Genomic DNA, 11,149 nt, shown 5'->3' with positions numbered 1-11,149 from the left:
TTGATTTGAAACTGTCTCATTGCTATTTGTTTCTCAATAAAATTATGGAAATAAATAAATAAATAAAAATAAAAATAAAAAAACAGCATTAAAACTAGATGTGCATGGTGGTGCACACTGCAGTCCCAGCACTCTGGGAGGCTGAGCCAGGAGGACCATAAGTTAGCCCGACCTGGGCAATTTAGCAGGACCCTGTCTCAAACTTCAACAAAATTAAAAAGGCTAAAATGTAGCTCACTGTGAAGTCCCAGGCATTCAGTTCACTCCTACAAATAATTAAATACATATATACATACATACATTTTTTTAAAAAAATAAATAAAACTAGGCTAAAGAACTTTGGAAAATTTTTAAACTGGTCCACACCAGCATATGTATAAATTTTTAAATTATGTGGTAAGTTTAGACAGATGACATATATGGTAAATGTACACAGGCCCCTCTGTGGTATACTAAGAGAAACAGTGCCTCATAACTCTTCTAGCATTTATCAAAAAAGTTAGTGTGATAGTCCTCCTTTAATCACTCTTTGGGACCATCAATCAGACCCAGCTGAGATACATCCTCCAGCACTGCCCAGGCCTCAAGTGTGTCAACCGGGCCACAGAATGTCCTTTGGGCATCTGTTTTCTCACCATCTGGCTTTCATAGTATAGCTCATAGTGTAATTCGGTCCCAACCTGCTTCCCTGAATCTTCTGAAACATTCTCAAGCACACACACACAGTCACTGACTGTCACAAACCTCCCACAGACACTGAGGTTTTTGGCAGTTCTATAACAGTGTTCCTCTCTGCCTTGCCTTGCCCATCAGTGGTGTCACCTCCCTGATTCTACTGTATTTCTACCTCAGCAATTTGCATACATATCGTTTTCCTTATCCCAACTGCTCCATCTCAGAATTCTCCAACTTTGTTTGCCATTTGGGTAGACCATATAGGAATAATGGCCCATTACCCACCAGCAGACATGAAATCTAGTGTACGAATTCTCTCCTGTGACCTCTACCTTTTTTCCTCAATCCATAAGTCCCTTTGACTCACAAGTTCTTCATCTAGGAAAGATGTGTTATATGTGTCATACAACATACCGCACAACTTTTTCTAGTAGTCTCAACTCTTCTTTTTTCCTTCCATTTTAACACTGGAAAAATGTTACAAATTTGGCTTAGTCCTCTCTCTTTGTCCTTCACTTTTCTTCCCAGCTCACTAAGCACAACTAAGAAGAGTACATACCTATTTTAATTGTCACCTTATTACTTCAGTAGGGACCAAAGCTCGCTTTACCTGTCCATCTTTTCCTTACTGTAATCTTCCACATCTTCACCAGTTTTTTCAAACTATCCTGCCATCCATATCCCCTGAGTTTTAAAGCCAAATAAGCCTGAGTTTTAATGAGGGACCCAACATTTATTAGTATTATAATTTGTGGCATATTTAATGACTTCTAATCCTGTCTCTTCTTACATCTCTTTGATGTCTGTCTAATAATCTATCTCCAGTTAAAATCCTTTAGTGCTTCCCAGGATACCAGAATTAAATCAAAGTCCTCAAAAGGGCATAGAAGGCCCTCTACCCAAGGTCTTTCTTCTCCAGCTTCCTAACCCACACTCTGACCATACCAAGCTGTGTGCAGCTTCCAGAGTGACCCTGAAGTTACTTGCCTAGTTCTGTGTTTCTTCTTCCTGATTCGTTCTTCACCACCACCATTTTCTTTCTTAGCTTGATGAATTCCATAGTTGTGAGACTCAGACATCATGTCTCCTATAAAGCCTTTCTCAAAGTCGCTTTAAGGTCACTTCTATGTGAGAGGAGCAAGACAAAGGAAAAAATAAACAATATTTTGCCTTTTAATAAATAAATTTTACTGTTAGAGCACTTTTAGGCTCATAACAAATTTGAACAAAAAGAACAAAGAGTTCCTATATACACCCTGTTTGTATACATGTCTAATCTCCCTTGCTGTTAACGTCTGGCACCTGAGTGATACCTTTGTGACAACTGGTACATCTACACTGGTGAATCATCAGCTAGAATCTGTAGATTACATACCAGTCCACTCTTGGTGTTGTATAGTATATGGGTCTTCATAAGTGTATAATGTAATTACAATATTGTATGGAAAGGTGCCACGGTCCTAAAAATCCCTTGTACTTTTCCTGTGCATTCCCCCTCAGCAACCCCTCAGCCACTGTTTTACGTCTCCATAATTCTATTATTTTCAGAATACCATATAGTTGGAATCATGTAGAATGTGGCCTTTTCAGATTGACTTCTTTCATAGTGATATTTATTTTTCTTTCATAGCTCATTCTTTTTTTAGTGCTAAATAATGTATCATTGTCTGGATATACTGTGCTTTATGTATACACTCACCTACTGAGGGACATCTTAGCTATTTCCAAGTGTTGATAGTTTGGAAGAAACTATCCATGTGCAGGCTTTTATGTACATATAGGTTCTCACTTCATCTGGATCAGTGCCAAAGAGCATGACTGCTGGGTTGTGTGGTGAAAGTTGTGTTTATAGCAAACCACCAAAGTCTTCCAAGGAGGCTATACAGTCTTTGACTTCCACCATCAATGCATCAGAGTTGCTTTTACTTCACATCCGTGTCAGCATTTTGTATCATAAGTGTTTTAGACTTTTGACCTTCTTATAAACATGTGCTAGAACCTTATGGTTTTAACATGCAATTCCATGATGACATATGATGTTTAACATCTTTTTATATGTGTGCTTATCTTCCATTTGTATAACTCCTTTGGTAAGGCGTTTGTTCAGGTCTTGATCCATTTTTTGAAATTGAATTATTTATTTTCATATTGTTAAATTATAAGAATTATTTGACTATTTTGAATACATTCCTTTATCAGCTGTGTCCTACACAATTTTTTTCTCTCAGTCTATGCCTGGTCTTCTCATTTTCTAGAATTTTTTAAGTTAATTCTCTCTCACAGACATTTGTATACAGACTAAAATATACTAGAGCAAATAATACAGTTTTACCCTTGAGTGATCACTATGCTCAGCAAATTATTCAGTGAAAACAGGGGAAACACTTCAACTCCACAGTCTGCTGCCCAATGTTTAATGAAAAAGATAAATCCTCAGAAGTGAAACATCAATTGGGTGTAATATTTTATTCACAAAAAGTATGTGTTTACCATGATGTAATTAATCACTTTTAAAGCATTGTGGCTTCTAGTAAACAAATGCTTTTATTAAGCAATGTAATAAACTAGAATAATTATGTCAATACAAATAAATAGATTGGTTAACAGTGTATTTTGGCGAGGAATGGTGGTGCATACCTATAATCCCAGCACTTGAGACTGAGCCAGGAGGCCAGCCTGGGCTATATGATGAGTTCAAGCCCAGCCTGAACTACATAGCAAGTCTCTGTCTCAAAAACAAAGAAAAAGGTATTTTGTAAAGTGCCTCAAAAATCTAATCTGTTTCGTTTCTAGTTACAAAAGGAACAGCTCTTTGTTCAGAGGTTATCAAAAAGAATTGATTCACTATAAATTGATGTATTCATTTCTTAAATTTATATGTCTTCCTTTAAATCAAAATAAAATTTTAGATTCACTGGAAAATAACATTATTCAAATGTTCGTATCATAAAGTTTAAAGACATGTTAGCCATTATGTAACATAGCCCTATTTTGTAGACGAACAGACACAGGAAAGCAAAATAACTTGCTAAAACAGAGAACCGTTAACAATGACGCTGGGAGAACAACCTAGTACGTGACATCCCAGCCCAGTGCCTATTATACTGTGCTAACATGAACCAATCAGTGCCATCGCTGGAGGAAAACATTGTGTTGAGACACTGGCAATAGAGCAGTCCTGTGAGGACTGGGGGTGTAGCGCAGCAGGGAAGCACTTGCCTCACATGCCCTGAGTTTGACTTCCAGCACTGCAAAATAGCAAGTAGAATGAAAGAGTCACATAAGTGACTCTTGTAGTTTAGTCCTGAGGCATGGGCATGCACACACATACATACACACACACACACACACACACACACACACACACACACACACACACAGATTCAGAGAGAAGCACAGAATGATTTAGGAATAATGGTGCTACCCTATCAGTAAATACAAATGTAAAAAATGTCAAGTGAAAATAGCTTTGGGTTGACGATAGTTATATAATGGAGCAACTGAATAACACCTAATGCACATGGACACTGGGCTCCTCTGTGTTCAGACCTGCCACTTTTATTCTCAGTATTAAGAGAACTACTTTAAAGGCCAGGGGACTCTGTCCCCGGAACCCCTAAGAGTACGCTTCAGACCTTGCCTTTTTATCTGTCTTTTCTACACACACACACACACACACACACACACACACACACACACTTGTTGGCCTTCCTTTCCCTTTTCACCAGAGCAACTCAACCCCTGGACTTCATAGACTAAAAATATAAAGAGCAAATGATGTAACAGCAGAATGCCAGGAATATTTTCCATGCCCACTAGAGTCTCTCTTCAGCCCCCAACACTTTGTAGTTTTGAGAAACGACCAGGTGACCAAATTCACTTTCATTTCCTCTCTATTCTGTAGTTGTCGTGTGATGTAAAACTGGATCCTCGCCCAGAATACCATCGGTGTATACTGACTTGGCACCACCAGGAGCCACTGCCATGGGCCCAGAGTACAGGTTAGTCCTTCACGTTTTCAGGTTCACTCACTCTGAAAAAGCCTTCTGTTTATACCAGTTTGGTAATTGTTGCATATTTTCTTCTTTTTGAAAGACTAAATGAGCTAAAGTATTTCTAAATAGTATAACATAATAGGAAGAGTAAAAACAAGTGGTTATTTCATTGATCCATGCTTTTCTAGGTAAGCATCTGAAGTACAAATTTAGAATTACATAAGATTGTGATTGTTCAAGCAATGTTTTGAGCATAACTTTCATTTTAAGAAAAGCAGGCCCTCAGGGCTACTGCACTCTGAAATGTGAGGAAAAAGTTTAATTTACAACATGAGCCTTCTAGACTTTATTATGCCATATGTAGATATTGGTAAAGTTTAAGACAGAAAAGTCAATTTTGATAAATTTAGAGTTCTGAAGCTAAGAGAGCAACTTCATACGGACAGGGGGCTTCTGTCCTCAGAACCCCTACAAAGGATGCTTTTGCACCTGCGCCTTCTCTACCTGTGTGTAAGTGGCGACTTAGCCTTCTTTTCTCTTTTCACCAGAGCATCTCAACCCTTAGACTTTGTGGGCTAAAAACATAAGGTGAACACAATGGAAAGAATAGAATGTCAAGAACATGTTCCAGGGGCCAGGGAGATAGCTCAGTAGAATAAGCGCTTGCCTGGCAAGTGCAAAGGCCTGAGTTCAATCCCTGGTTAAAAAAAAAAAAAAAAAAATTTTTTTCCAAGCCCACTGTGTTCTCTGCACAACCTCCACCACTGCTCTGGCTTTAAACATTTACTCCTACCTTCTCTAGTCATATTTTTTGCCTAACCTTTGAAGCAACTCCACATTAGCCATTAAACAAGGTTCTGTCAACTGCAGACATCAACTAACATAGTGACTAAAGAGCTTTGCCATCCAAGAGACCTGCATGAAGCTGACCACCAACCTGTCTAGCAGGACTCCAAGCAGATTATCTAAGACCTTCTAAACTTGGGAGGGTCAAATCAGGTGGTTAAGTGACCAGTGCCTTCTCTGGAACTTCGTGAAGCAGTGGCAGGTGCAGCCATTATTCTCCTAGTATAGCTTTTAAGCCTCTCCTTCCAGGCACATGACACTTCAGGCTGAAGTAAGAGGTGATATGCCACTTTGAGCGATGCTATAGGATCCTGATTTTACTCCTTTAAACAAGAATTTCTGATGTTTATTCTTAAATTGCAAAAGTGTAGGACAAGCTCCCTAAGAACGACACCAGGAACTCCATCATCTCTCTTGCAGTCCTGCTGTTCTTGTGTTGATTGTCCCCAAGGGCTTCAATCATGTACAGGATAATGTGTATGCTGCTGTAATAAGAGTGTTTCTTTCCAGGGAATCAGATGAGCAGTCGTCTGATGAGCATGCGCAGTGCCAATGGATTGTTGATGCTACCTCCAAAGACAGAGCAGTACGTGGAGCTCCACAAGGGCGAGGTGGTGGATGTCATGGTCATCGGACGGCTATGATGGTCGCTAGCAGGAGAAAGCTTTGATGCATGTCCACATATCATTGACTGTAATATGCAACGGTACAGCTAGTTTTTCTGATTTGGATAAAAGTTGATCTGTATAGTCAACATCTTGAACTATATTTCAAATGAATTTAAATACCTTTTAAAGAAAAGAAAACCTAAGAATAAATCTTAACAGACAACTCTATTCTGATTATATCGAAGCAAATTTTTCCTTTCTTGCAAATTGCTTTGTGTGTTCAATGCTAGGTCTGATAGCGATAGCTTTTAGTAGACAGCAGTAGGTGCCTGCAGAACTTGTGTTTTTCTCATCTTTAAAATACAACTACTTATGCTCTTAAACAAGGCTGTCTGCTTATTTATACTAGTATAGGCAACACTTGGATTTCCCTTCTTAGTATGCTTCATAACTGCTTTATGGAGAGCTTTTGCTTGTTCTTTACATATATCTCGTGTTTATGTGACCGTGCCTGAAGGAGAGAGATGGAAGAGGCCCTGCAGGCCTCGGGAGCAGCCCCTGCAGAGTCAGGGTGCCCCTCGCCCTCATAACCTCATGGCACAGTACTCTTGGGCAGTAAATGGGTACCTTTTATTTGAACAAACAAACTGGGGGAAAATGCTTCCTTAAGTGCTGACAGCCTTTTTAACCAATACATTTAAAATTGTACAGAAAAAATAAAATAAAATCAAAGACTGATCTTGTACAGATATTAGTGTTACCAGCATTCATGTGGAAATCAAGAGCAAAGAGAAAATAATGTTGAACAACTCTGTACCATACATTTTCTGTAATGATACTGAAACTTAATGAATAAAAAAATCCTTGATCATTATTTAAAAATTTATTGTGTTGGCCTTGTTATTGGAGAGAGAGGATTTTCATGCTGTTCTTTCAGAGCTGTCCTTGGGTAAAAATAATAGTTAAGCTAGTCTATCAAGGTTAAAAGGGGGGCTTGTGGGTTAGCTCAGTTGTTTAAGTGCCTGCTTGGGCAAACCAAGTCAGGCGCAGGGTCCACAGTTTGATCCCCAGCTCTACGTGCTGTACCAGACCCACCCTTAAGGCAGCCTGAGCCAGTCCAAAAAAAAATCTTCTCAAGGTTAAAAGGTGAGAGGGAGAGCTAAGCTATGGTGTTATGTAACTATAATTTACCATAGTATTTAGGAGAAATAGAATCTGGATGTACAGCATTGTGATAAATGTATTAGAAAGTAAAAGAACCAGCAGTTAGGCTGGTCTTTCCGGTTGCAGATGAAGAATGGTGGGCATATTTAGAGGAAAGATATTTGATTTAGAAAACAACTGATTCCTATTTTAGATCCATAGTATCAAATTTTAAATATCTACAGGTTTGTGTTTTTGTTTTTGATTTTGTTTTTTTGGTGGAACTGGGGATTGAACTCAGGCTCTTGCGCTTGCCAGGGAAGTGCTTATTCTACTAAGCCACCTCCCCAGCCCCTCTACAGTTTTTTTAATGAAAAAGAAAATAATTAATGAACCAGAAATTTCCAGGTGAGTGCATGAAGCTTTTCTTCTACTGTGTTTAAAAGGAAATGAAAAGTGGGAGAAATCTTTGCTGAACACTAAAAATGCAGCAGAGAGAGATCTGATGTACTCTATCTACTCTGAGTATAAGTCACTGAAATACTACCTATGTATATGATAAAACCTAAGAATATACAGATTATTATAAATGCCATAATACAAACTTCAAGGGATGGAGAGGTTCGTATTAGAACTTCTATAGGATAAAATTTCAAAGCATAAGATGGTGTTTTAGTGGGACTTGAGGGAAGGGTAGAACTAAGATGATGAGTGCCAGGTGTGGTAGCAAATGTCTGTAATTGCAGCACTCAGCAGGCTGAGGTCAGAGGATCGCTTCAATTTTGAGGCTAGCCTGGGCTACAAAGTGAGCTAAAGTCCTGCCTGAACTATATAGCAAGACCCTGTCTCAAAAACAAACAAAAGAATTAAGATGGTGGTATAGGAAGAAGGATATTACAAAATTAGAGAATTATGCAAATTATTTTAATTTTGGTTTTTTGCAACAAGTCTTACTATGCAGTTCAAGTTCACTGTGTAGCCCAGGCTGACCTTGAATTTACAGCATTGCTCTTGCCCCTGAGGGCTGGGATCACAGGAACACGCCACCACACCCAGCTGAGAATTATGCAGTTTTATTTATTTTTATGTATTTGGTACAGGTTCTCACTGTGCAGCTCAGACTCTTAATGATCCTCCTGTTTTCAGCCTTCCCAGCGCTGGAATTATAGGTGTGCACCACCACACCCAGTCTTGGGGGCAGGGCCAGCACAGTATGTGGTGCCGGGGATTGAACCCTGGTCCCTGCTCTTGCCTAAGCAGGCACTTGGTCTGCTGAGCTATCTCACAAGCCCTGTATGATGCAGTTTTAGCAACCATCATTAGAGAAGGTACTTCACAGAAGCAGGGACTTTTGTTTATTTTGTTCATTGACATTACCCCAAATCCTTAGAAGAGTTCCTGGCATACATACACATGTGTGGGCTTCAGAAAATATTCATTCAATGAAATGCATTATGTGAAGTTTTTAACTATATGCCAGGCACTATTCTAAACACTTTTCATGGGCTGGTGAGATGGCTCAGTGGTCTAAAACACCTACTTAGAACAAGCTTAACAAAGCACAGGGACCGCAGTTCAGTCCCCCAGCACCACATGCCAGCCAGCCCCGCCCCCTGGTGGGCTGAGTTGGCCACACACACACACACACACACACACGCACGTAAATAAAATTTTTTTAAAAATAAAAAATAAAATAAGCACTTTTCATTTTAATTTTACCTACACTTCTAGTGTTCTTATTCCCATAAGACAGATGAGGAAACTAAGGCCCTGAGATTTAAGAAGCTTGCCCAGACTCACACAGCTAACAACAAAGGACAAGGATTCAAGTTTAGCTGTGAGGCTCCCCAGTCCATACTCTTAAGCACTATGCTAATACAGAAACTTAATTTAAGATATAGCGAGACTAAAAAGTACATATTTAAGACCTAAACTATAAAGCTTTGAATACCAAGTGAAGTCTAGATTTATTCTAAAGATAATAAAACCATTCAGAGATTTTGATCAGGGAAGAGTCAGAACCAGAGCTGTCCTTTGGAGAAATCCTCTGGCAACATCAAGCAGGACAAATGAGACTGGGGAGAGACTAAGGGCACCAGTTAAGAAGGGATTAGGTTATGTAGGGACGGAGTGCAGGTGGTAATAATGGGAATCAGGATGGCGAACCCTTTAGAGCTGCCAGTGACACAAACAGCCCACTGTGGCACGTGTGCCACAGGTTTGCCACCACTGGGACAGACAAATGTGCTTCTGAAGATAATAGAAGAGACTCTGATTGTTTTTAAGTTTTGGGAAGGAAGTTAATGGAAAGAAGATTCAAAGTCCTTAGTCTTGGCTGGCTGAGAAAGGGTTGAAAGAGTACTAAGAATATCAGAAAAAGAGATTTTACATAGGAGCTGATGAATTAGCACATGTACATGAGAGGCCAGAGGAGAACTGTCTGGAGGTAGCTGTGTCCTGTTAGCATTTGAAAGTTCAGGTTAGGAGTTAACAAGATACTAGTTGAGTACAACCTTGGAGATCACGCACACAAATGATTTTTTTTTTTTTTTTTTGGTGGAACCGGGGTTTGAACTCAGGCCCTTGTGCTTGCCAGGGAAGCACTTATTCCACTGAGCCACCTCCCCAGCCCCTCACAAATGATTTTTTAAGAGTAGCTGGGGCCTGCCAGATAGCTGAGTGGATTAAAGCGCCTGCTTAGGCAGACGAAGGGGTCGATTCCTGGCCTGCCACCGGCCATGCCCCCAGAGCTTGATAAAATGGTGAATGAGACTAGACATGGTGATACGTGCCTGTAATCCTAGTGCTTGGGAGGCTGAAAAACAGGAGGATCACAATGAGTCTGATCTGTGTAGTAAGACCCTGTAAACCCTGTACTAAATACATAAAAAAAAAAAAAAAAAAAAAGAGTAGCTGAACAAGATTGCCAAGGAAAAGGACAAGGTTCAGGTGTTCGGAGGGGAAAACCATGAATGGCTTTGGAAGGGAATAGTAGTTCACTGAAGAAATGGTAGTTGAGCCTCCCACAAACCAAGGAGGAAAATCTCAAGAAGAAAGGATAATCAACTGTCAATGCAAAGGAAGTATATTTCTTGACCAGTTAATCATTTGTGAGCTGTAAGGGTGCAATTTCAGCAAAAAAATCAAATTTAAAAATTTATAATATAAAAAACATTGGAAAATAGAAACTCCATGTGATTTCTTTGGAACTTGCACATGAGAAAAGAAATAATATAAGACAGTAGAATGAACTGATAACAAGATGAAAGGACTTTTTTTTTTCAGTACCAGGGATTGAACTCAGGACCTTGTACTTGCCAGGCATGCACTTATTCTACTGAGCTATCTCCCTGGCCCGAAAGATTTTTATTCGTGGTTTTGAAAAAGGAAAAACAATAGTTCAAGACACATGAAAAAGGTAATACCAAGGTTCCTAAATGGAGAAAGAATTTAAGAAGGGCTGAATTTAAGGGCCCTGTTAGCTCAATTACTCTAAAGATGAAAAGGACATTTTTCCTTCTGAGTTACAAAAAAAGACAATAATGAACACAGATGGAGTGGATACAAGGAAAATTTAAAAGTTAAAGATTAATTAAATGATTCTACCTATCACAGTGAACATTATTGTCATTTAACCTATTCACGTTTATTTGACTAAAATTGTTTTAAGAATTAAGCATATATAACATCACATATTACAAGTTTTTTGTCATAGTAGACTATACTTTTGAAAGATGATAGAAATTGTCTTTGGGGGGGCCTGCCCCTTAGCTCAGTTCTTTAGGTGGCTGCTTCAACAAAGCAGTCAGGCTCATGTTGCTGTGATTCGATCCCTACAACTCAAGCCAGCCAGACCTGCCCTCAAGGCATTTGGAGCAAAAA

The 11,149-nt window shown here is 39.3% G+C and overlaps 1 protein-coding gene across 1 annotated transcript in view; it reads left to right on the top strand.

The window, feature by feature from the left end:
* Gphn (gephyrin) overlaps nt 1-7,000 on the top strand; it is an 837,950-nt gene extending 830,950 nt beyond the window's left edge. The window contains exons 21-22 of the mRNA XM_023701464.1: nt 4,580-4,676; nt 6,027-7,000. Coding sequence (XP_023557232.1) covers nt 4,580-4,676; nt 6,027-6,160 — 231 coding nt within the window. The 3' untranslated portion in view covers nt 6,161-7,000. The remainder of the gene's footprint in view (nt 1-4,579; nt 4,677-6,026) is intronic.
* The last annotated feature ends 4,149 nt before the right edge of the window (nt 7,001-11,149 follow it).

This window comes from Octodon degus, unplaced genomic scaffold (genome assembly GCF_000260255.1).
Source record: "Octodon degus isolate 3935 unplaced genomic scaffold, OctDeg1.0 scaffold00007, whole genome shotgun sequence".
Taxonomy (NCBI): domain Eukaryota; kingdom Metazoa; phylum Chordata; class Mammalia; order Rodentia; family Octodontidae; genus Octodon; species Octodon degus.
This window is presented reverse-complemented; position numbering and strand designations above follow the sequence as displayed.